The sequence below is a fragment of the Hyperolius riggenbachi genome, chromosome 3 (genome assembly GCF_040937935.1).
Source record: "Hyperolius riggenbachi isolate aHypRig1 chromosome 3, aHypRig1.pri, whole genome shotgun sequence".
Taxonomy (NCBI): Eukaryota; Metazoa; Chordata; class Amphibia; order Anura; family Hyperoliidae; genus Hyperolius; species Hyperolius riggenbachi.
In genome coordinates this window covers 106860635-106888071 of record NC_090648.1, presented here as the reverse complement: position 1 = coordinate 106888071, position 27437 = coordinate 106860635, and the positions used below count along the sequence as shown (strand labels likewise).

At 44.2% G+C, this 27437-nt stretch overlaps 1 protein-coding gene across 1 annotated transcript in view; it reads left to right on the top strand.

Moving 5' to 3' along the window:
• The window catches only part of LOC137561089 (zinc metalloproteinase-disintegrin-like protein H3), a 147974-nt gene that overhangs the window by 53175 nt on the left and 67362 nt on the right, over positions 1 to 27437 (top strand). The window contains exons 11-12 of the mRNA XM_068272334.1: positions 759 to 889; positions 12571 to 12748. Coding sequence (XP_068128435.1) covers positions 759 to 889; positions 12571 to 12748 — 309 coding nt within the window. The remainder of the gene's footprint in view (positions 1 to 758; positions 890 to 12570; positions 12749 to 27437) is intronic.

Here is a 27437-nt window from a genome sequence, read left to right as displayed (position 1 = left end):
GCACCACTGCGGCTCCGTACTTCCTGCTTCTCAGTTTGGGCGCTAGTATCCAATCTAAGAAGCAAGGAGTATGGAGCAGCAGTGGTGCAGAGCCGACAGACAGGACCTCCAGCGTCTGGAACCTGTAAGAGGTGAGTGTATGTGTGCTGCCTCTATCTTCCCCACTGAACTGTGTAAAGCTCTGGGGGGTTGGGAGAAACTGTAAGAGATGAACATCTATCCACTATACTAGGGAGGGGGGCACATTTACTATACTGGGGTGGTGGAGTAAGGGAGGGGCGCACACCTAACATATTGGGATGGGGGGGGGGGCACATCTACCATACTGGGGTGGGGGAGGGGCTCACATCTAGCTAGTAGGGGGTCGCCCCGGTCCATATTCCGCATCGGAGGCCAGAAGTCTGTAGTTACGCCATTGGGTGGATGCATTCATTTGAGCCTGAGCAAATGATTGGGGCAGGGGAGGGGGCAGAAGGCTCGTGCAATCAAGGCCTGATGGGTGGATGGGTTACACAATAGCATCTCTGCCTTGGGCGCTGGGTGACCTTGGCCTTGCCCTGCTCAGTGGATATTATACAACCTTATTAAATAAGCACATACAGATAGTTCCTGCTGGGGTTCACAGTTCCACAATGTATTGTGACAAAGAATAAAATCTGAGTTTCTAGGCTTTTATATATTGTTATATCTACATTACAGCCTTTAGCATCCCATTGTTACTGTATTTGGTCCAGTCTTACATCCCCTTCTCTTAACAGGATCTGAATAAGAGAGCAGCTTTCACCGGTGCCATAATGGCCCATGAGACTGGCCATAGCCTGGGAATGGACCATGACACCAAAGGCTGCCAGTGCTCGTCACGGTCTTGCATCATGGAAGCAACTATCAGGTAGAATTAAAGGAACATTACCAATTAAAACGACTTTTTTTTAAATACACTTTATTAGGGTACACATTAGACATTTGTTATACCATGCTGCGTGGCATCTTTACTGTCACTTGTTATACCATGCTTTGTGGCATCTTTACTGTCACTTGTTATACCATGCTGTGTGGCATATTTACTGTCACTTGTTATACCATGCTGCATGGCATCTTTACTGTCACTTGTTATACCATGCTGCGTGGCATCTTTACTGTCACTTGTTATACCATGCTGCGTGGCATCTTTACTGTTACTTGTTATACCATGCTGCGTGGCATCTTTACTGTCACTTGTTATACCATGCTGCGTGGCATCTTTACTGTCACTTGTTATACCATGCTGTGTGGCATCTTTACTGTCACTTGTTATACCATGCTGCGTGGCATCTTTACTGTCAGTTGTTATACCATGCTGTGTGGCATATTTACTGTTACTTGTTATACCATGCTGCGTGGCATCTTTACTGTCACTTGTTATACCATGCTGCGTGGCATCTTTACTGTCACTTGTTATACCATGCTGCATGGCATCTTTACTGTCACTTGTTATACCATGGTGCGTGGCATCTTTACTGTCACTTGTTATACCATGCTGCGTGGCATCTTTACTGTCACTTGTTATACCATGCTGCATGGCATCTTTACTGTCACTTGTTATACCATGCTGCGTGGCATCTTTACTGTCACTTGTTATACCATGCTGCATGGCATCTTTACTGTCACTTGTTATACCATGGTGCGTGGCATCTTTACTGTCACTTGCTGTACCATGCTGCATGGCATCTTTACTGTTACTTGTTATACCATGCTGCATGGCATCTTTACTGTCACTTGTTATACCATGCTGCATGGCATCTTTACTGTCACTTGCATCTTTACTGTCACTTGTTTTGCCATGCTGCATGGCATCTTTACTGTCACTTGTTATACCATGCTGCGTGGCATCTTTACTGTCACTTGTTATACCATGCTGCATGGCATCTTTACTGTCACTTGTTATACCATGCTGCGTGGCATCTTTACTGTCACTTGTTATACCATGCTGCGTGGCATCTTTACTGTCACTTGTTATACCATGCTGCATGGCATCTTTACTGTCACTTGTTATACCATGGTGCGTGGCATCTTTACTGTCACTTGTTATACCATGCTGCGTGGCATCTTTACTGTCACTTGTTATACCATGGTGCGTGGCATCTTTACTGTCACTTGTTATACCATGCTGCGTGGCATCTTTACTGTTACTTGTTATACCATGCTGCATGGCATCTTTACTGTCACTTGTTATACCATGCTGCGTGGCATCTTTACCATCACTTGCTGTACCATGCTGCATGGCATCTTTACTGTTACTTGTTATACCATGCTGCATGGCATCTTTACTGTCACTTGTTATACCATGCTGCGTGGCATCTTTACTGTCACTTGTTATACCATGCTGCGTGGCATCTTTACTGTCACTTGTTATACCATGCTGCATGGCATCTTTACTGTCACTTGTTATACCATAGTGCATGGCATCTTTACTGTCACTTGTTATACCATGCTGCGTGGCATCTTTACTGTCACTTGTTATACCATGGTGCGTGGCATCTTTACTGTCACTTGTTATACCATGCTGCGTGGCATCTTTACTGTTACTTGTTATACCATGCTGCATGGCATCTTTACTGTCACTTGTTATACCATGCTGCATGGCATCTTTACCATCACTTGCTGTACCATGCTGCATGGCATCTTTACTGTTACTTGTTATACCATGCTGCATGGCATCTTTACTGTCACTTGTTATACCATGCTGCATGGCATCTTTACCATCACTTGCTGTACCATGCTGCATGGCATCTTTACTGTTACTTGTTATACCATGCTGCATGGCATCTTTACCATCACTTGCTGTACCATGCTGCATGGCATCTTTACTGTTACTTGTTATACCATGCTGCATGGCATCTTTACTGTCACTTGTTATACCATGCTGCGTGGCATCTTTACTGTCCCTTGTTATACCATGCTGCGTGGCATCTTTACTGTCACTTGTTATACCATGGTGCGTGGCATCTTTACTGTCACTTGTTATACCATGCTGCGTGGCATCTTTACTGTTACTTGTTATACCATGCTGCATGGCATCTTTACTGTCACTTGTTATACCATGCTGCATGGCATCTTTACCATCACTTGCTGTACCATGCTGCATGGCATCTTTACTGTCACTTGTTATACCATGCTGCGTGGCATCTTTACCATCACTTGCTGTACCATGCTGCATGGCATCTTTACTGTTACTTGTTATACCATGCTGCATGGCATCTTTACTGTCACTTGTTATACCATGCTGCGTGGCATCTTTACTGTCACTTGTTATACCATGCTGCGTGGCATCTTTACTGTCACTTGTTATACCATGCTGCATGGCATCTTTACCATCACTTGTTATACCATGCTGCATGGCATCTTTACTGTCACTTGTTATACCATGCTGCGTGGCATCTTTACTGTCACTTGTTATACCATGCTGCGTGGCATCTTTACTGTCACTTGTTATACCATGCTGCGTGGCATCTTTACTGTCACTTGTTATACCATGCTGCGTGGCATCTTTACCATCACTTGTTATACCATGCTGCGTGGCATCTTTACTGTCACTTGTTATACCATGCTGCGTGGCATCTTTACTGTCACTTGTTATACCATGCTGCGTGGCATCTGTACTGTCACTTGTTATACCATGCTGCATGGCATCTTTACTGTCACTTGCATCTTTACTGTCACTTGTTTTGCCATGCTGCATGGCATCTTTACTGTCACTTGTTATACCATGCTGCGTGGCATCTTTACTGTCACTTGTTATACCATGCTGCATGGCATCTTTACTGTCACTTGTTATACCATGCTGCGTGGCATCTTTACTGTTACTTGTTATACCATGCTGCATGGCATCTTTACTGTCACTTGTTATACCATGCTGCGTGGCATCTTTACTGTCACTTGTTATACCATGCTGCGTGGCATCTTTACTGTCACTTGTTATACCATGCTGTGTGGCATCTTTACTGTCACTTGTTATACCATGCTGCGTGGCATCTTTACTGTCACTTGTTATACCATGCTGCGTGGCATCTTTACTGTCACTTGTTATACCATGCTGCATGGCATCTTTACCATCACTTGTTATACCATGGTGCGTGGCATCTTTACTGTCACTTGTTATACCATGCTGCGTGGCATCTTTACTGTCACTTGTTATACCATTCTGCATGGCATCTTTACTGTCACTTGTTATACCATGCTGCATGGCATCTTTACTGTTACTTGTTATACCATGCTGCATGGCATCTTTACCATCACTTGTTATACCATGCTGCGTGGCATCTTTACTGTTACTTGTTATACCATGCTGCGTGGCATCTTTACTGTTACTTGTTATACCATGCTGCGTGGCATCTTTACTGTCACTTGTTATACCATGCTGCATGGCATCTTTACTGTTACTTGTTATACCATGCTGCATGGCATCTTTACTGTTACTTGTTATACGATGCTGCGTGGCATCTTTACTGTCACTTGTTATACCATGCTGCGTGGCATATTTACTGTCACTTGTTATACCATGCTGCATGGCATCTTTACTGTCACTTTTCCTTTTTCTTGCCACCAAGGCTGCCTGGCTGGATGAGAGTCGAGTTGGAGTATGAGAAAGAACTCCCACTCTATTTCTTTCCTCTTTTTGAAACAACAGAGGAGAGCTATTGAATGTTTGCTTTGCTTTTGTCTTCACAAGGGAAACATCTTTGTTGCATATTAACCACTTGCCGACCGCCCACTGCACAGAGGCGGCCGGCAAGTGGATCCCGCAAGGGCCGCCGCATGCACAGAGGCGGCGGTCCTTGCAGGGGCATGGGCGTCATTCGTGACGCGATCGGCTGCCGGCGACTGGCTCCACCCCCCTCGCGCTGTAACCCGCCGGCCGTTCGGAAGCGCCGGCGGGTTACTAGCACCCGGATCGCCGCATACAAAGTGTATAATACACTTTGTAATGTATACAAAGTGTATTATACAGACTGCCTCCTGCCTTGGTGGTCCCAGTGTCCGAGGGACCACCAGGGCAGGCTGCAGCCACCCTAGTCTGCACCCAAGCACACTGATTCCCCCCCCCCCCCTGCCCCCTGATCGCCCACAGCACCCCTCAGACCCCCCCCCCCCCTGCCCACCCCCCAGACCACTGCTTGCACCCAATCACCCATCAATCACTCCCTGTCACTATCTGCAAACGCTATTTTTTTTTAAGCCCTAAACTGCCCCCTGCTCCCTCCTGATCACCCCCCCACCCCTCAGATTCTCCCCAGACCCCCCCACCTGTGTACTGTATGCATCTATCCCCCTGATCACCTGTCAACCACTAATCAATCACCCATCAATCACCCCCTGTCACTGCCACCCATCAATCAGCCCCTAACCTGCCCCTTGCGGGCAATCTGATCACCCACCCACACCAATAGATCGCCCACAGATCACCTCCCAAGTGCAGTGTTTACATCTGTTCTCTACCCTAAACATCCACTAATTACCCAGCAATCACCCCCTGTCACTGCTACCTATCAGATTAGACCCCTAATTACCCATCAATCACCCATCAACCACCCCCTATCACCACCTGTCACTGTTACCCATCAGATCAGACCCTAATCTGCCCCTTGCGGGCACCCAATCACCCGCCTACACGCTCAGTTTGCCCTCAGACCCCCCCTTATCAATTCGCCAGTGCAATATTTACATCTGTTCTTCCCTGTAATAACCCACTGATCACCTGTCAATCACCTGTCAATCACCCATCAATCACCCCCTGTCACTGCCACCCATCAATCACCCCCTGTCACTGCCACCCATCAATCAGCCCCTAACCTGCCCCTTGTGGGCAATCTGATCACCCACCCACACCAATAGATCGCCCGCAGATCCGACGTCCGATCACCTCCCAAGTGCAGTGTTTACATCTGTTCTCTACCCTAAACACCCACTAATTACCCAGCAATCACCCCCTGTCACTGCTACCTATCAGATTAGACCCCTATCTGCCCCTAGGGCACTCAATCACCCGCCCACACCCTCAGAACGCCCTCAGACCCCAGCCCTGATCACCTCGCCAGTGCATTGCTTGCATCTATTCCCCCCTCTAATCACACCTTGAGACACCCATCAATCACCTACTGTCACCCCCTAGCACACCTACCCATCAGATCAGGCCCTAATTTGCCCCGTGTGGGCTCCTGATCACTCGGCCAAACCCTCAGATCCCCCTCAGACCCCCTTCCGATCACCTCCCCAGTGCATTGATTGCATCTATTTTCCCCTCTAACCACCCCCTGAGACACCCATCAATCACCTCCTGTCACCCCCCTAGCACTCCTATCCATCAGATCAGGCCCAATACAACCTGTCATCTAAAAGGCCACCCTGCTTATGACCGGTTCCACAAAATTCGCCCCCTCATAGATCTCCTGTCATCAAAATTTGAAGATGCTTATACAGGGGCGTCTCACCCACCAGGCAAGTATAGGCGGTTGCCTGGGGCGCCATGAGGTGGTGAGGCGCCATGAGGTGGTGAGGCGCATTCCCCCGCCTCTGCTACCGTGACCATGTTTTTTTTTTTTCATATTATATTACCTTCCGACTCAGTCCCCGGTGCTCGGCACGCTACCATGTGCTCAGCAGTGCCACCACCTCCACTTCTCCCCAGCCAATAGAGCAATCAATACTGCTCTTCTCTGCCAGGCTCCTTCTTTAAAGCCGTGCCCCTTCTTCTCAGTAGCCACACAGGTAAAGTGTTTACCTCGTGTGGCCCAGCCTTTAACTCCGCCCCACGCCAGTCAAACCAGGAGCCAGCGGCCAGCCAGCTTATGCCCCCGACAGTCTGACCCCCCACCTGTGTCACTGGCTGCACACAGACACTGGAGCGAGACAGCCAGGGGACAGATGCAGTCACAGAGAGAAGAATGTGATGTGTCCGTGTTGGAGCCCCGCCCCCGCACAAGACAGCAACACAGCCCGGGAGAAGGGAAGTTTCTGCTCCAGAGTAGTGATGGGAATACCGGCTCTTTTCAGAGAATCGGCTCTTCTGAATCGGCTCCCATTAAAGAGCCGGCTCTTACGGCTCTGAATCGGCTCTTCATTAAATATCACTAAACACCACTCAGAATCGGAGTAAAAGCCCCGCCCCTGTCTCCATGACAATTCCAGACTGCTTCTCTGACTGGGGCAATCCCTCCTTCTACTGCTCTGCTCCGCCCCATACACTCCTGTGGGGCGGCTGAGGCATCGGCTCTTTCAAAACTGAGAACTGGCTCTTGTCGTTCGCAGCAAAGAGCCGACTCTTAGAGCCGGCTCGTTCGCGAACGACCCATCACTACTCCAGAGATGATAAGCTGCATGCACAGGCAGAAGAGAAGGTATGCAGGCAGGCTGCTAAGAACACTTCCTGCCCTGTGTGCAGACTCCCAGTACTGTTATAACTGCTAGAATGTGCTCTGCTCTTTTGATACTAGAGTTTTCTTTGAAAGCTGGTTAGGCTGTAGGCTGGTAAAGCTGTAAACCTGTGCTTTAGTGCTGTGCTGTCTCTCCCTCTCTGTTCCTCTGCCCCCTCTTCCATCTAATGCTGTCTCTACCCCTCTCTGTTCCTCTGCACTCTCTTCCATCTTATGCTGTCTCTCCCTCCCCCTCTCTGTTCCTCTACCCCTCTCATACATCTTATGCTGCCTCTCCCTCTCTACTCTTTCCCTCTGCTCAGATTACGTGTATTTTCTGGTGAAACGCTTCCGCATTACGATTATTTTCTGACAACGCTGCCCCATTACAATTATTTTCTGGTGAAACGCTGCTGCCCTATGATTAATTTTTGGTGAAATGCTGCTGCAATAAGTCTAGCAAGCAGACACAACAAGCTGTGAATTTAGAGCAAATTTAAATTTATTGGTACACTCCGGGGGGCAGTCGCAACGCGTTTCGCAGGCAAAAGCCCGCTTCCTCAGGCAATAGTGGACGGAGTACACAACAGCATTAGGTCCGGGTAACACCTTTACAACGAGGCGCCAGGTGTTACCCGGACCTAATGCTGTTGTGTACTCCGTCCACTATTGCCTGAGGAAGCGGGCTTTTGCCTGCGAAACGCGTTGCGACTGCCCCCCGGAGTGTACCAATAAATTTAAATTTGCTCTAAATTCACAGCTTGTTGTGTCTGCTTGCTGGAGGTAAGTCCACCACTGCCTCCTCAGCAATTTTTAAACTTTTTAAATATTGGTTTTATTCTTTTGGCGCCTCTGTCTTTGCCATATCGAATATCCACCCTTGGTGGAGGGGGATACCCCATTTTTCCTGTCTACAGAGAGCGACTTCTTAATCCTGAGTGGGGACAGGCTAATCTCCTCATCTGCTTATATAGTGGTTACCTGGAGGTAACCCGTGTTTGTGAGTATATTATTGTACTCTGCTTTATTTTCCCATTATCAAAACCTACTACACTATATTTTGGCTCTCGGTTCTTCTCTTCACATAATGCTGCAATAAGTGTATTTTCTGGTGAAACGCTGACACCTTACGAATATTTTCCGGTGAACTGCTGCTACTATAAGTGTATTTTCTGGTGAACACTGCCACATTACGATTATTTTCTGGTGAATTACGATTCTGAATTACGATAATTACTATTATTTTCTGATGAAACACTGCCGCATTATGATTATTTTCTGGTGAAACGATGCTGCATTATGATTATTTTCCTGGGGGGGGGAGAGGGGGGCTGGGGGGGGGGGCGCCACAGGTTTTCTCGCCTGGAGTGACAAAATGACTAGAGGCACCCCTGTGCTTATACCCCTGAACAGTCATTTTGAGACATTTGGTTTCCAGACTACTCACGGTTTTGGGCCCGTAAAATGCCAGGGTGGTATAGGAACCCCACAAGTGACCCCATTTTAGAAAAAAAGACACCCCAAGGTATTCTGTTAGGTGTATGACTAGTTCATAGAAGATTTTATTTTTTGTCAAAAGTTAGCGGAAATTGATTTTTATTGTTTTTTTTTCACAAAGTGTCATTTTTCACTAACTTGTGACAAAAATAAAATCTTCTATCAACTTGCCATACACCTAACGGAATACCTTGGGTTGTCTTCTTTCTAAAATGGGGTCACTTGTGGGGTTCCTATACTGCCCTGGCATTTTAGGGGCCCTAAACCGTGAGGAGTAGTCTAGAAAACAAATGCCTCAAAATGACTTGTGAATAGGACGTTGGGCCCCTTAGCGCACCTAGGCTGCAAAAAAGTGTCACACATGTGGCACTGCCGTACTCAGGAAAAGTAGTATAATGTGTTTTGGGGTGTATTTTTACACATACCCATGCTGGGTGGGAGAAATCTCTCTGTAAATGGACAATTGTGTGTAAAAAAAATCAAACAATTGTCATTTACAGAGATATTTCTCCCACCCAGCATGGGTATGTGTAAAAATACACCCCAAAACACATTATAATAATTCTCCTGAGTACGTCGGTACCACATGTGTGGCACTTTTTTACACCCTAAGTACGCTAAGGGGCCCAAAGTCCAATGAGTACCTTTAGGATTTCACAGGTCATTTTGCGACATTTGGTTTCAAGAAGACTACTCCTCACGGTTTAGGGCTCTTAAAATGCCAGGGCAGTATAGGAACCCCACAAATGACCCCATTCTAGAAAGAAGACACCGAAAGGTATCCCGTTAGGAGTATGGTGAGTTCATAGAAGATTTTATTTTTTGTCACAAATTAGCGGAAAATGACACTTTGTGAAAAAAAAACAATTAAAATCAATTTCCGCTAACTTGCGACAAAAAATAAAATCTTCTATAAACTCGCCATACTCCTAACGGAATACCTTGGGGTGTCTTTTTTGTAAAATGGGGTCATTAGTGGGGTTTCTATACTGCCCTGGCATTTTAGGGGCCCTAAACCGTGAGGAGTAGTCTTGAAACAAAAATGACCTGTGAAATCCTAAAGGTACTCATTGGACTTTGGGCCCCTTAAGGCAGTTAGGGTGCAAAAAAGTGCCACACATGTGGTATCGCCATACTCAGGAGAAGTAGTATAATGTGTTTTGGGGTGTATTTTTACACATACCCATGCTGAGTGGGAGAAATATCTCTGTAGATGGACAATTGTGTGTAAAAAAAAATCAAACAATTGTCATTTACAGAGATATTTCTCCCACCCAGCATGGGTATGTGTAAAAATACACCCCAAAACACATTATACTACTTCTCCTGAGTACGGCAATACCACATGTGTGGCACTTTTTTGCAGCCTAAAGCAGGCCATACACTGGCTCGATTCACGGCCGTTTCGACAGCAGATCCGATCCTGGGATCGGATCTGCTGCCAATCGCTTGCGCTAAACGCACCCGCCGATCCGATTCCCTCCCGAAATCGGATCGGACCGTCGATCGCGCCGTGCGGGAAATTACCCTCGATCGCCCGGCGGTAGGAGCGCGTCGCTTGCGGCGTACGATTCGGGCCCGATCCGAGCATGTATACATTACCTGAAGCTGGCTCCGGGGTCCTCTTCTCCTCGCTGCACCGCATTTCCGCATGTCCCAGTGTACGCTTATACTTCCTGTGTCACTCCGGTGACCAGGAAGTTGAAATAGAGGGCGCTCTATTTGAACTTCCTGGTCACGGAGTAACACAGGAAGCGCCGGGATGGAGCAAGAACAGCAGTGCGGTGCAGTGCAGAGAAGACGCCCGGGAGCCAGCCTCAGGTAATGTATACGGGGGGGGGGACAGGCGGCAGGAGCAGCTGAACAGATTGTGATCGGTTTCAGGCTGAAATCGATTCACAATCTGTTTGCAGTAAAGGCAGCCATACGATCCCTATCTGATCAGATTCGATCAGATAGGGATCTGTCAGCTGGTCGATCTAATGGCACATCGACCAGTGTATGGCCACCTTAACTGCGCTAAGGGGCCCAAAGTCCAATGAGCATCTTTAGGCTTTACAGGGGTGCTTACAATTTAGCACCCCCCAAAATGTCAGGACAGTAAACACACCCCACAAATGACCCCATTTTGGAAAGTAGACACTTCAAGGTATTCAGAGAGGAGCATAGTGAGTCCGTGGCAGATTTCATTTTTTTTTGTCGCAAGTTAGAAGAAATGAAAACTTTTTTTTTTTTTTGTCATAAAGTATCATTTTCCGCTTACTTGTGACAAAAAATAATATCTTCTATGAACTCACTATGCCTCTCAGTGAATACTTTGGGATGTCTTCTTTCCAAAATGGGTTTTTTTGGGGGGTATTTATACTATCCTGGAATTCTAGCCCCTCATGAAACATGTCAGGTGGTCAGAAAAGTCAGAGATGCTGGAAAATGGGAAAATTCACTTTTTGCACCATAGTTTGTAAACGCTATAACTTTTACCCAAACCAATAAATATAGGCTGAATGGTTTTTTTTTAATCAAAAACATGTTTGTCCACATTTTTCGCGCTGCATGTATACAGAAATTTTACTTTATTTGAAAAATGTCAGCACAGAAAGTTAAAAAAAATCATTTTTTTGACAAAATTCATGTCTTTTTTGATGAATATAATAAAAAGTAAAAATCGCAGCAGCAATCAAATAGCACCAAAAGAAAGCTTTATTAGTGACAAGAAAAGGAGCCAAAATTCATTTAGGTGGTAGGTTGTATGAGCGAGCAATAAACCGTGAAAGCTGCAGTCGTCTGAATGGAAAAAAAGTGCCTGGTCCTTAAGGGGGATAAAGCCCACGGTCCTCAAGTGGTTAAAGATGCGGAAGGGTCCCAGTCTTCCAATTTAAATACTAAATACTTAACCACTTAGGTACCAGCAGCCTCTGCCCCCTTAAAGGGAACCTTAACTGAGAGGGATATGGATGTTTCCTTTTATACAATACCAGATGCCAGGTAGAGAAAAGATGCCTTAGAGAAGATCTAATTAACATTTACAAATACATCACAGTGCAATATTAAAGCTTGGCAGATGAGCTTTTTTCCTTTTCATTTGTCCCTCTTTCAGGACTTTGTCCCTCTTTCTATGTAAATATATTTATTTCTCTACTAAAAATGTGTTTGACTCTAAACTTCATTCCTATGCTTTAAATTGATATATTACTAATTTTAAAATAATAATATGAAGGAGAATGAACCAGGATAGAAAGGACCAGTGTGGCTTGAATTATAAAACAGCATATTTTTCTTATGAAATTTTTATGGTATCCATGACTAGGGGTGTGATGGGGGCGTGATCAGGGGTGTGGCTTAAGTGTCCCTCTTTCTCATCTCAAAAAGTTGGGAGGTATGCTTTAAACATCCCTGCAGTAAAACCTTATCTGAAGCTGTGTGTCACTGGTCTTTGAAGTGCTTCAGAAAATAGGACACTATCCGACCCAAGTTGGGTTGGAGAGCTCAGAGAAGCTTTTTTGCATAGATAACAAGTGAAGTTTCTTAACTCTTCCTTACTGGAAACAATATGAGACACTTTTCTTTGCTACTATTGTTCTATTCCTGAGCTGTACTACGCATACAATTACTTATCTCATAAGTTTATTTTCACTTCAGATTTTCTTTAAATTATAACTGTTTATCTTTTTCTTATTATTTGTAGTAATATACTTCCGAGCAAATTCAGTAAATGCAGCATAAATCAACACAAGAAATTTCTCCAGACCGCTTTGCCCTCTTGCATCCTGAATAAACCTCCCAAAGGGAATGACAGGTCTACAGCTATGTGTGGAAACAAGCTTGTGGAGCTGGGAGAGGAGTGCGACTGCGGCACCAGCAAGGTCAGGTCGTAGGTCAGAGACTGTGGTATTCAGCTGATTACTAACGGATGACGGCTCTCTCACCCTAAGTTTGTTGCATAGCGCCACAACATCATTGATATTGCATGGCAACCATTGATGAGCGAAAATGCCAATATTCGTTTTGCATTGAATATCTAGAAAATAATGTAAAATTTGATTTTCGAGGGAAAATGCCATCCAAAATAAGTTTTGTTCTTTTTCGCGTTTATCACACTTTTTGTAAATTTTCGTATATAGATCTTTTGAGTTTTTGCTGTAAAAATGTTTGCGGTAAAAATATTGGTATTCCACATTTTCACGCTCTTGCTGGTCAAATATTGTTTTTTTCTCATTTTCGCAAAAAAACAAACAAACAAAAAATGAAAATTCTATTTTTTTCACAGAAATTTTATCAAAATTGAAAATCACGAGCGAAAATTCATAAGCAACACTGTTCGGAATGCAATTCCTATGGGGCTTTCACATCAAGTGTGGTGCAGCGTGGCGGGTAGTGATGCCACAAATGCAATTACAGTGGCGGCAAAGCATACTTGGATTGTACTGTATGCTTCACTTTGCTTCGCCATACAGTCATACCGCACGTATAACACACGTTAGGCAGCATTGCATTGTGTTTTTATTGCAGCGAAACCTGCATAGTGTGAAAGGATCCTAAGGCCGGTTTCAGACTATAAACCAGTGTTAGCGATGCGGTGCGTCGCTTCCGCTGCACAGTATCACTCCGCCAGAAACAGGCCTTGGAGTAATTCTGTGTTACGTGGTATTCCCCATCTGGCATTGGGCCAAACAGGAAGTGATGCGCTCTTGCTGTCACTTCCTGCTTCGGGGGATGCAGAAGTGCACGGAAGCGTATTGCAAAAATACGCTTCAGCACATGCGCGCCGAGAAGTCGCGTCAGTCATTTTTGAAATTACCCTGCATTAAAAATACCGCACTGCCCCGATGTGAAAGGGCCCTTAGAGGTGTCCAAGAATGGAAAGTTACTCCATTGTGCATTGTTGATTTAACTTGCACATTTGTGCCCATATGGGAGAGCACAGGTCGAAGTCGGGGCATCGGGGCAGTGCAGTATTTTTACAGCACCCCACCGCCGGGCAATGAAAGTCTATGGAGAGTTTCATACTGCAACGTTACGGCTGACGCGACGGTAGTGACGTTTTTGCCGCATCCCTGTCGCAGGTCCAGAACCATGTTACCGCACGGCTTCTACTTTGATTTGCGACGATCTGCGTCTGCCCGGAAGTCATGTTAGTCTATGGCAATGCAGGGTAATTTAAAAAATGACTGACGCGACTTCTCGGCGCGCATGTGCTGTAGCGTATTTTTGCAATACGCTTCCGTGCACCTAGTCACAAAAAGGGCTAAAGCTAAAATAAAAAAAATTGGTCCTTTTCCAATTGCAAAGTGCTGAGCAGTTATTCTAAATAGAAGATGAAAAATTATCTCCTATGAGAAAACTCAGAAGAAAAAGTTAATTGCATATGGGACAAGGTGATATTTTTAAACTTGTCAATAAAATGCATTTTAAGCCACCAGAAAGCAAAAAAATACTAAAAAAAAATAAAAAAATTGATAATGCATTTACACCTACTTTTTGGTACCTTTTCAGCTGAAATGTGCTGGAAAGTTATTTTAACCATTTCAGCCGCCGAGACGTGAAGCTCACGTCTGGGCGGCTGCTCTCCTGTGCACCCGTGCTTCAGCGAGCTCCCGCACGCGTTCATGGGCGCGCCCCCGTTGTGTCCCCCGGTAGCCCTGGGATCAGTGAAAGGGAACATGGTTCCCGATCACCGATCCCTTTCCCCCGCAGAAAAACTGAAGCGCTCACCCGTGAGGCGTCAGTTCTTCTGCCCGTAACAATTTCCGCATCCCCCTTGTACTGCCGCTTAGCGAGAAGTACAAGGAGGGAAAACAAAAACGAAGGTGGCCATCTTGTGGCCAAATAGTAAAACTACATCTACACATTTTTTACATTATATTCTACACATTTTACAACATTAAAAATGCCCTGTTTATGTCCCACACCAAAATATTACTCAAATAAATTTTTTAATGAAAAAAAACAAAAAAATACAATTAAAGAAACAAAAAAAAGACAAACATAAATAGTTACCTAAGGGTCTAAACTTTTTAAATATGCATTTGAAGGGGGTATACTACAAAAAAATTTTTAAATTATAAGCTTGTAAAAAGTGATGGACGCAACAAGGAAACAATGCACCTTTATTTCCAAATAAAATATTGGCGCCATACATTGTGATAGGGACAAATATTAAATGGTATAATAACCGAGACATACAGGAAAATAAAATACATAGGTTTTAATTATGGTAGCATGGATTATTTTAAAGCTATAATGGCCAAAAACTGAGAAATAACGAATTTTTTTCTTATTAATCCTGTTAAAATGCATTTATAAATAAATAATTCTTAGCAAAATGTACCACCCAAAGAAAGCCTAATTAGTGGCGGAAAAAACAAGATGTAGATCAATAAATTGTGATAAGTAGTGATAAAGTTATTAGCGAATGAATGGGAGGTGAAAATTGCGCTGATGCATAAGGTGAAAAATCCCCGCTGGCTGAAATGGTTAAATAGAAGAAAAACGATCTCCAAAGAGATCATTTTTCATCTTTGATTCAAAATAACTTTTTATTACTTTACAATGGAAAGAGTACCAAAAGGTAGGTGAAAAAGTGCTGATAAAATTATTTTTTTTTTGTTTCAAGGGTGTTTATTAAAGTAAAAACGCAAATACATGAACATTTCACAATAAAGAATATTTCCCCACGCAGGAGGAATAGCTTAAGAGCCAACTTCAGTTATAGCAAAGTTATGAAAACGTTCATAAGAATATCAAGAAAAAACACATTTTATAAAATATGTAACTATGGGGGGGGGGGGGGGGGGGTGAGAGAAGGGAGGGGAGAGGAAACATAGGATTAAACAGACACAGTAGACCCATGGGTGCAATGCACAACATGCCAATGGGTCACTAATACGTGGCTGGGAGGGAAGTGGGGAGGGGGAGGCTTTCTCAAGAGCCACATATGGGTTGAGTGTTCATCTCATAAAATGGAAAAAGTGAGGTTGGAGGGACCTACATACCCTACCCTAGGCAGCCAGTCCTATTATGCCATGCCGTGCCAGAGGGATACAGCTAAAAAGAGTGAAGTACATAACTAAGACCATTATTATCCTGCCACTCTATCCAGTCATTCCAAGTTTTGAAAAAGTTAGGTAGGTTATCCTGAATCTTTGCCATAATGTGTGCAGATAACATGGTGGAATTTAAGTCTGAAAATACTTTTTCTGGCAATAGAGAGGGAGCTTTCCATCGAGAAGCTAAATGTCGCTTCCCGAGAGCAAAGGCATGCTGGAATAGTCCATGGGTGGTGTAATTAAACGTTGGCGGTTTATTCCCAAGAAGGACAACTGATGGGTCAATTGGTAGAGAGGCTTTGGAAATAAGGCACAATTTGGACCAAATAGTAGACCAGAAAGCCTGTGCTATCGGGCAAGTCCACCAAGTATGCCAAATATCACCACGGGCCTGACAACCTCTAAAACATAGGGCCGATACTGATCTATCAAAGTCGTGAATCCTAGCTGGGGTCATATAGCATCTATGGAGGAGTTTGAGCGCAGTTTCAATAGATGAGTAGTAGGCACTGTTCTTTAATACAGAAGTACAACAATGAGTCCATCGACTGGCTGAAAGGTCAAACTGCATATCAGATTCCCATTTGGATTGAAAAGGAAACTTAGTGTCAGGGGGATCTGTGTAAATGTATCATATAGTTCTGAAATCAGGCCCCTCTCAAGCGCAGAATCTTTACATCTAACCTCAAAAGCCATGTAGGAGGTAATGGAATTGGAGGGATTTAATGATCTAAGAAAATGAAAAACTTGTGATACTCTGAAGATTTCGCTTGGAGGGGGATGATGTTCGGTCAAAAACTGGCGAATGGGAATAAGCTTATAAGCGGTGATAAAGTTGCCCATTTTCGTGAGACCTTTTTCAATCCACCATTTAAAGAGGTTGATTTGGTGGCCAGGCGGGAAGTCAGGATTACCCAAAATTTCAGTTAGACGTGTAGTCGGTGATTGTAGTTTATGTGTAAATCTAACTTTCTGCCAAATAGCAAAGGAATGGGCTGATATAGGCGAGGATTTTTTAATGGTGGCTAATGGGATGTTCTGGGCCCACATTATCCCAGGTAAAGTCAAAGGGGCTAACAACTGCGATTCTAGGTGGACCCATAAAGGCGTATGGGTTTTTGCATTGATTGCGGCCATTTGGGCAATCTGAGCTGCTTTGTAATAGATTGGAAGGTTAGGAAGGTTGAGACCTCCCAGATGCTTTCTCCTGGATAGAGCCACTCTATTGATTTTTGCTCTCCTGTTCTGCCAGACAAATTTATAAACCTTATTTTGGAGTTCTTTAAATGGTTTGGGCTGGAGTTTGATAGGGAGGGTCCTAAAAAGATATAATAGTCTTGGTAAAAGGGTAATTTTTATGGAGTTCACCCTTCCCAGTAGGGACAGGGGATATGAGGCCCAGGTTTGTAGGTCATTTGATAACTTGTGATACAGGGCGGGATAGTTAGTTTCATAAAGAGAGTCTGGGTTTAACGGAAGGTTAACCCCAAGATATTTAATGTATTTAGTTTGTAACTTAAGGCCTAAAGACTGGGCCATGTCATTAGTAGTTTGAGTGGACATATTAGTTACCATTAACTCAGACTTATCCAGGTTCAAACGAAAGCCGGAGAAAGTGGAGAAATCCGAGATAATTTGTAAAAGATTAGGAATAGAAGTGTGGGGACTCGTGAGGGTTAAAAGGACGTCGTCTGCGAAAAGGCTCATTTTATATTCATTTTGCCCAATTCTGACACCCTGGACGTCAGGTGAAGATCTAATTTTGATTGCCAGGGGCTCCATTACTAGAGCAAAAATTCCTGGTGAGAGGGGGCACCCCTGTCTCGTTCCTCTCTGTATCGGGAAAGTAATTTGGGAAGTCGAGGGGAGTTTAAGATTTGCTGAGGGGGAGGAATAAAGAACCTGAATAGCATTCAGGTATTCACCAGAGAATCCAAATCTTTTGAGGACTTCGACCATATAGGGCCATTTTATCAGGTCGAATGCCTTTTCCATGTCTAGGGAGAGAATAGCAAGCTGTTTAGAATTACGTTTGCAATAATGTTGGATGTTGATGGTCTTACGAACATTATCTGGTGCTTGCCTCATGGGGATGAAGCCCACCTGATCCCCATGGACAAGAGCAGGCAAGACCTTATTCAGTCTTGTAGCTAAGATGGACGTGAACATTTTGTAATCGACTCCCAAAAGGGAGATAGGCCTATAATTTTTCGGGTCAAGATGGTCTCTATTAGGCTTTGGGATAACCGTAATTGAAGATTTGAGGAATTCAGGAGAAGGGGCACCCCCCTTCATCATGAAATTGTAGAATTTCTGGAGGTGAGGAATTAGAATATTAGCATATTTTTTATAGTAGATGGCAGTGTTAAGCTTGGAGGTGTAATCTCCACAGTCAGCATACAACACATAAGCTGACGTGAAGGAGGTACACACACCAGCACAAGGGATCAGGATATCCCCAGTTTAGTGGAGGAGAGGACTGACTCCAATAGGAGATTGTGGTGCACAGAGCCGGTGCAGATCCGAACAGCCACAAACAACACTTTCGTAATAACGTCTCAGCGCAAAGTAGCGCTGAGCGCATAAACCAGGACTGAGGAGATCAGGACAGGTAGACAGAGTGAACGCTTGCTTAACTAGCCACTACTTAGTGACAGCAAGCGTCCACAATAAAACAGACTGGAATGAGGTAGCCAATGCGTTTGCAGCAATGGCGTGCCTCACAAAGACAGGACAGGATAGTCAGGAAATAGCAAGATCAAGATAGATGAACGTAACGCAGATAAATATACAATAAGTATGATTTCCTAGCGTATTACAATTACAGCTATCAATGAAACTATTTGTAACATCTGACTAACATATGTATATATCGGCAATGAACCGATATATGACATAAGCAGGAACTCTGACTAAGACTGGAGTAATACAGGGAACAGGACTCGCTATCTCTTCGCAGAGATGAACGCAATCCACAAACAGGACCAGGAACAGGATAACTAGCTCAGCGTGCTGGAACGCTGACTAACGGAACACAGGATATAAACAGTTCGTGTACGTATATATCAGCGACACTGATGTATCAACGTAACACGAATACAAGGAAAATAATAAACGTGCAAGTATGCGTATATATTGGCGATGAACCAATATATGACACAAGACAAGCAAAGTAACAACTTCTAGAACAAGAGCAGAACTAGGAGGACTCGCTGACCCCTTCGCAGGAGTCAGCGCAGTCCACACGGACCAGGAACGAGGTGGGGCACGAGCAGAGTAACAGACTGAATCTGAGACTATGGTAGCCCATCAAGCATTGCAGGAAGCAGTTCTTTATACTGAGGTCATCCAATGGGAGCAGACCTGCAGATTCCCACACAAGTGAATGGTAATTAATCACAGGCTGACAGCAGGAAAAGGCAGACAATGATATGCAGCCTGCAGGAAAGGGATTGCCCCTCCATTGCAGCAGACAATGTTTGTTTACACAAAAGCATATTAAACTGTCATTAACTTCAGAGCGACTGCAGATGGAATCAGCAACTAGTTTAAGTGCAAACCAAACTATGCAAGAAAATGTATGTAATGACATCAGAACTGCTTGGGTTACAATACCACTGCAGCCAGCAGTAAACGCTGCAGACATGATCATAACATTACCCCCCCCCCCCCCTTAAAAGCGGATACCAGACGCTTTTCAAAACTGAAATTCCCAACAAAACAATCTGACTGATAATTCATGATGACCGGGACAGCCCGGCAAGACCAAATTCCAGAATCAGTCCCCACAAGACTGGACCCATCAGAACCAGAACCTACAGAACCATGCCCGTCAGCACTACAAGCCTCAGTGTGATACCCATCAGAACCACGACTTCCAGAAAAAAGCCCCCAGAAACTCTCTGAGCGATACCCACCGCCTTCCCGGGACTGTCCAAAAACGCCAAAGCCTTTGCAATGCCCACCGGAACTGTCCCTACCAACACAAAACCCACCATTGAACCAGTCCAAGGTACCAGGACAAGTTTCCTCAGAGATCTCCCAGAACACTTGGAAGCTCCAAAGAGATCCCCACAGGTCAGAACGCCCCTTAGGCTCACATGGAGAACCATCAAGAACCCCTATGGAACCCAGGGCAACTCTAGAGTCAGGGTCACAAGGACAAACATCAAGATCAGGGTTTTTAGGGACCAGAACCATCTCCGGGCATGCAGGCCAACCGGCAACATCAGAACATGTCTCCACTAGGGAAGCGTGTGAGCACGCCAACACAGACACACTTGGGCACTCTGGCATACGAAGCACATCTGGGCACACCGGCACAAGAGAGACTTCTGGGCATGTCAAGGAACTGCGAACCTCAAAGTCAGTCAAGGTAGGACCGAAACCAGGACTGGGCAAAAAAAAATCATCATGACTAGACTTCACAGTTACTGGATTCTCACTAAAAAATGCAGGATCAGACTTAGATGTCTCTGATTCCAGCAAGGTTATTAACAAATCATGTTCAGGGGCATTTACAAGACAGGACAAATCTTCTGATGTATGCACCGAACTAGACACGGTTCCCATAACTTCTTCTGGACTAGACAGAGACTCATCAAATACACTGGATTGGAGCTCATGAAGGGCTGCAAAACTAGTCAGTAGTGCAGCAATCCCCACTGAACTAGGCAAAACTGAGTAACTCACTGGACAGAAAGGGGACTCTGGAACTTCTGCCACACCGGCCAGAGAACCAGAATTTTCCAGGATACAGGGCTGGATTTCAGAAACACTCATTAACCCGGACTGAAATTCTGAGATTTCTATTATTTTTTCCAGCGAGTCAGAATTATCCATGTTACAGGGCAAGACTTTTGAAACATTCAGAGGACAGGGCTGGAGTTCCTCGGCTGTTACAACACTGGAGAGGGACTCAACAATATTGGTTAAATCAGACTGTGTACAGGGCAAGGTATCTAACACACTTGCTGACGAGGACAATATTTCAATGGCTTCTGCTTCGCTGGGCAGAAATTCATCAAGTTTTATTAGAGCAGACTGTAATTCCAAAACAGCTGCTAGACAAGTGAATATTACTGCAACACCAACTGAGGTAAGCAGTGCCTCAGACTCCTCTGCTAGAGGGTTTGAAGTATCCAAAGTACTGGGTGAAGCATAAGACTCTGTGACCACAGCTTCACTGGACAGGATCACTGAACAGTCCATATTGCAGGGCAAAACCATGGAAGCACCTGCTGGACAGCATAATGATTCTGTGACCTGAGTTTCATTGGAGAGATCTACTGCACAATTCATGGTACAGGGCAAATTTACTGGAACATTTTCTGAACACGGTAATAATTCTGCGATTTCGGATTCACATAGCAGACGCTCTGAGTTATTCACGAAGCTAGAGTGAGGTGTAGAAACAGGAAGATCATAACACAATGTTTGCGCATCTAAATCACCATTCAATTGTGAAATTGGAAAATTCAGATGCTGGGGTTCTGAGGTTTCTGGACAGGATTGCTGGGACTCGGAAACTGATGTAGTGCATCTATTGGCATCTGCTGGATCAGACAGGAGTTGAACTTTATTAACACAGGTAATTTCTGCAGAAGTGTTTGCAGAGACAGGCAAGATTTTTCTGGTGTCTGTTTCACTGAACAAAGACTCATGAGTACTGGCTAGGCTGGACTCAGAAGTCAGCAGGACCTCTGGATTCTCTGCTGAGAAATTTGTGCAGGGCAAAGTTAAGAAAGTATCAGTGGCTTCTGTTTTACTGGGAAGTAACACTGAGTTATCCATGGTACAGGGTGGAGTTACAGGAACATTCACAAGACATGGCAGGGACTCAGTAACTGGAGAAGTGGGACAGTCTCCAATTGACAGTGTGTCTTCCCTGGTATCAACTGATTGAATCGCATAAAAATCGTCCAAAATCATTTTCCACACATCGATCAATGGAGCCACAAGGTCATACCCACACACACCAGTTTTTATTAGGTTATAGGCAGACTTAATGCATGCATTCAATACTAATTCACTTTTTGCACTGTAAAATTGACAAAATGAACTTGAATCATTCTTCCATTCATTGACCAGAGCTTCCATCTCTCCTTTCTCAAATGGAGGATTCCAAGCATACTTAACAGGCAGATCACAGTTTGCAAATGTGGTTTTGGCAGAAACATACATTGGATTATTTAGCAGGCGATTGGCAGATTTCTTATTCCTAAGGATCTCCAATACCTGTAGCAAGTGTTGGACTGTAGTGTATGCAAATTTTTCTTGCTGCACGAATAGATTGATTTGTTCAATACTCTGTAATATATCCTCATAATCGTACTCAGATAATTCTTTTAAACAAAAATCTTTATTTTCCCTAGCCAGTGATGAAAGTTCATTAGTAGTTTCATAAGTCCATTTAACTCCCCTGAAAGACAATTGCATTTCATTATCCGTTAATGACAGAATCTCATTGCAGGTCTGATGCGCAGTCGCTAAAGATAACGATTCTGCAGATTGGACACGTTTCTTAGAACGTTTGCGTTTTGCCTTTGACCTTGCTGTTTTTGGTGATTTATTCAAAGCTGCAGGAAAATTATCAGTAACACTTTCTGCTTGCTGCTCATTCTTGCAAGCAATTGAAGGAGCAGCTGATTGGCCTGCTGCCAGGAGTTCATTAAGAGGAAAAGGCAATGGATCTATGCGCAACCAATTGTGAATTACAAAAGCTATAAATTGCAAAGGACTTTGTCTAAACTGAGTGTGATCTAAGACATCGATTGCCCAATCAAAAAGTTTGCCCTTAAAAAGAGCACAAACGATCCAATCAGACCAGGTAGAAATTGCAGAAGCCCGAAAGTCAGGATTGGCCAGAACTTTAACCAATTCTGATATAAATTTGTCTGTAACTTCAGGACCAAGCTTTTCAAATGTTTTAAAGGAGCAGGACCCCTGACAAACAGTGTCATAATTTCTGGAAATTCCCCCCACAATAGGGATTGGTAATGGGGCTACCATAATGTTAAGCTTGGAGGTGTAATCTCCACAGTCAGCATACAACACATAAGCTGACGTGAAGGAGGTACACACACCAGCACAAGGGATCAGGATATCCCCAGTTTAGTGGAGGAGAGGACTGACTCCAATAGGAGATTGTGGTGCACAGAGCCGGTGCAGATCCGAACAGCCACAAACAACACTTTCGTAATAACGTCTCAGCGCAAAGTAGCGCTGAGCGCATAAACCAGGACTGAGGAGATCAGGACAGGTAGACAGAGTGAACGCTTGCTTAACTAGCCACTACTTAGTGACAGCAAGCGTCCACAATAAAACAGACTGGAATGAGGTAGCCAATGCGTTTGCAGCAATGGCGTGCCTCACAAAGACAGGACAGGATAGTCAGGAAATAGCAAGATCAAGATAGATGAACGTAACGCAGATAAATATACAATAAGTATGATTTCCTAGCGTATTACAATTACAGCTATCAATGAAACTATTTGTAACGTCTGACTAACATATGTATATATCGGCAATGAACCGATATATGACATAAGCAGGAACTCTGACTAAGACTGGAGTAATACAGGGAACAGGACTCAGAAGGATTCGCTATCTCTTCGCAGAGATGAACGCAATCCACAAACAGGACCAGGAACAGGATAACTAGCTCAGCGTGCTGGAACGCTGACTAACGGAACACAGGATATAAACAGTTCGTGTACGTATATATCAGCGACACTGATGTATCAACGTAACACGAATACAAGGAAAATAATAAACGTGCAAGTATGCGTATATATTGGCGATGAACCAATATATGACACAAGACAAGCAAAGTAACAACTTCTAGAACAAGAGCAGAACTAGGAGGACTCGCTGACCCCTTCGCAGGAGTCAGCGCAGTCCACACGGACCAGGAACGAGGTGGGGCACGAGCAGAGTAACAGACTGAATCTGAGACTATGGTAGCCCATCAAGCATTGCAGGAAGCAGTTCTTTATACTGAGGTCATCCAATGGGAGCAGACCTGCAGATTCCCACACAAGTGAATGGTAATTAATCACAGGCTGACAGCAGGAAAAGGCAGACAATGATATGCAGCCTGCAGGAAAGGGATTGCCCCTCCATTGCAGCAGACAATGTTTGTTTACACAAAAGCATATTAAACTGTCATTAACTTCAGAGCGACTGCAGATGGAATCAGCAACTAGTTTAAGTGCAAACCAAACTATGCAAGAAAATGTATGTAATGACATCAGAACTGCTTGGGTTACAATACCACTGCAGCCAGCAGTAAACGCTGCAGACATGATCATAACAGGCAGATAGGCCGTCTGGGCCTGGAGCCTTTGCCCGTTTTAATTTTTTAATAGCATCATGGATTTCTTCATATGAAATTGGGAGGTTAAGAAGTTTAGAGGAATCAGGAGCGAGCTTATGTAGTATTGTCTGGGTTATAAAGGAATGTTTGTTAGAGGAGAAAGCATCTGGGTCATCATCTTTATAGAGGTTAGAATAATACTCAAGGAAGGTATTATATATTTTATCTGGATTAGTGGTGATTTGTCCGGATGATTGTCTGATTTTAATGATTTTGTTAATTGTTTGTTGACTGCGAAGTTTTTTGGCCAACCATTTATTGGGCTTGTTCAATTGAACATAAGATATTGCTTTTGTCCATCTTAGACTCTTTTCGAGGTGGTCATTAAGCAAAGCATCAAGCTGAAGACGTGAATCAGAGATCTGCTTGCACAGAAATCGTGAGGGAGTCAGTTGATTGGCGGTCATAAGATTTAAGATCCTATGTTCAAGGTTTTGGATAATAGCGGTTCTATCACGCTTCAGCCTGGATGCATGGCCAATAAGCTCACCTCTGACTACAGCTTTGTGGGCCATCCAGCATATTCCTGGATTAATGTTTCCTATATCGTTTTCAAGGAAGTAATTGTTAAGGCATGTATCCAATTGTCCAGATACCTCAGGATTAAGCAAAAGAGTCTCATTCAGCCTCCAGGGGGATCTACAAAGCTGGGGAACAGGAGACAATAGGGCCGAGAAGACCATGTCATGGTCTGACCAAGGGCAAATAAGATGCCTGGAAAATGCTAGGTCAGAGGCACATGCAGCCGTAAGTAAGATTAGATCAATTCTGGAGTAAGAGTTATGTGGGTACGAAAAGAACGTGTAGCCCCTTTTGCTGCCATTAAACTCCCTCCATGAATCAAAGACTGAATGTAATCTAAAGGTCTCAAGGAACATGTCCCTTGACTGTCTAGAGGCTGAAGATCTCTTGGGGTTCTGAGAGCGGTCTATATCATCGCAGGGGGTGGAGTTAAAGTCTCCAGCCCAAATGATGGTATCATAATTGAGTGTTAGCAAGATGTCTGAGACAGCTGAGAGGGAAGCCGAGATTTTTTCGGGGGGGATATATACATTAACGATACATATGATTTTGGTCATAAGGGTTCCTAGTAGTATGAGATATGTGCCATTATCATCGGATATCTGGGATTGCAATTCAAATGGGAAGGAATCTGAGAGAAGTGTCAAAACACCTCTATGCTTTTTCTTGGCTGAAGACATATAGAACCGCTTGTAGTTCTTGTGAAGACTCCTGGGGGTGAATGTATTAAGAAAGTGGGTTTCTTGGATACATAGAACCTCTGGTTTATGTTTCGCATAATCAGAGAGGGCCTTGTTTCTCTTCTGGGGCGAATTAAGGCCTCTGGCATTATGTGATAATATTTTAATTAACTGGGGTGCCATGACATAAGGTAGGGGGTGTATTCGTAAAGTACAAAATGGCTGCCCAGGGGGGCGAGGTCCTTAAGCAAATATTGATTTATTTTACCTGAGAAAAAAACTGATCGTGAAGATGAAGGGAGAAAGCCAACCAGGGAAGGGGGAAAAACTAACAAGTAACATTGTGCTATGGGGTGACCCATTATTAGTTGGGTGACCGACAAGCACCAAGTGGGGTACCAACATGGTAACACCTCACCAATTGCCATAGACTATTAGAATGATATTTAGCAAGCTATATGAGCTTCACAACAGTGTTCAAACTAAAATGCAGGACATAGTAGTGGAACCTTAATCAACAGGATTAGACCTAAAATGTGCAAGGGTAGCATCGTTGTATACAATAGGATTATAACTATAGGCACATCATGGAATTAAGTGTAACAATATATACACAACAAAAGAGTGATGTATCTTACGGATTCTCGATCTTGCCCAGGAACCTAGTGAAAGAAAAAATATTATAAAGAAGCAGAATAGGTGCGCTGTCAAAAGTGCTAGGGTGGACCTGCAAATTCAACGCAGGAAAGCGAAGCATACGGTTAGGAATGTTCAGTGGTGGGACCAGGAGCCTACGCCAGAGTCCGAGGCCAATAGAGGCACAGGGGTCCTAGATCCAAAAGGAGTAGAGCTGGGCCTGCCTGTACAAAGGCTGAGGGTCGGGCAATAGTTATTCCCAGACCGTAATGAGGTATGGTCCATCAAAGTAAAAGGACAAAGATCAAAAGCCACACAGAAAAACACTGGAAAAAAGACTGATCAGCATCATAAAGTGATCAAACATTGGAGAGCAAGAATGTGACCTAAAGGTGGCAAGGGAAGCTCCTAATGCAGATAAGATGTCTTCAGGTGGAAGATTGGGGTCTTCTAGTCGAGGACCAGACCCTACGCAACCCGCTGGAATTGGCCGACCCAGATTCTTGATTCGAGTCCACTGGAAGATCAAAGGTGATGCCAGCATCGTTTAATGCATCTTCCATTTCTTGAGTTGTCCTGCAGGTATGATAAAATTATTTTGAGTATTTGTTTGCTTTTTGGTGGTTTAAAAGGCATTTTATTGACAAGTTGTAAAAATATCATCTAGGAGAAAACTTAAGTAAAAAAGTGAATTGCGTATGGCCCCATGGGCGCAATCCAATTCACTTTTTCTCCTAAGTATTTACCTAGGAGATAATCTTTTATCTTCTGTTTAAATTAACTTTTCAGCACTCTGAATTTGTAAGGGCTCGTTTCCACCATAGCGAATCCGCATGCGGCGACGAGATGCGGATTCGCTTGCTACATTGAAGTGGCCGGGGCTGTTTCCACATGTGCGGCGTGCGGGAGCGATTTGGCGGCGGGCCAAATCTGCACGACGGGACCCACCGAATTCGCCTGCGTCGGGAATTCGTGCGAATCGCCGCTAATGTATTTAATAGTAAAAACGCATGAGTTTTTTACATGCGTTTTTACCCGCGATTCGCGTGCGATTTCGCACCTTTTTCAATGTTATTTTGCCCTGGCAGTGTCATGGTTAATTTCGCATGGCACCCTGCCATGCGAAATCGCATGCGAAATCGTGGGTAAAAACGCATGCGGAAACGCATCCGCATGCGTTTTTACAAGCGTCGGAATGCCGGCGAAATCGCGTCGCAACAGTGGAAACGAGCCCTAAAAGTACTAAACAGTAGGTGAAGAAGTACTGTCAAAATTATTCTGAGTATTTTCT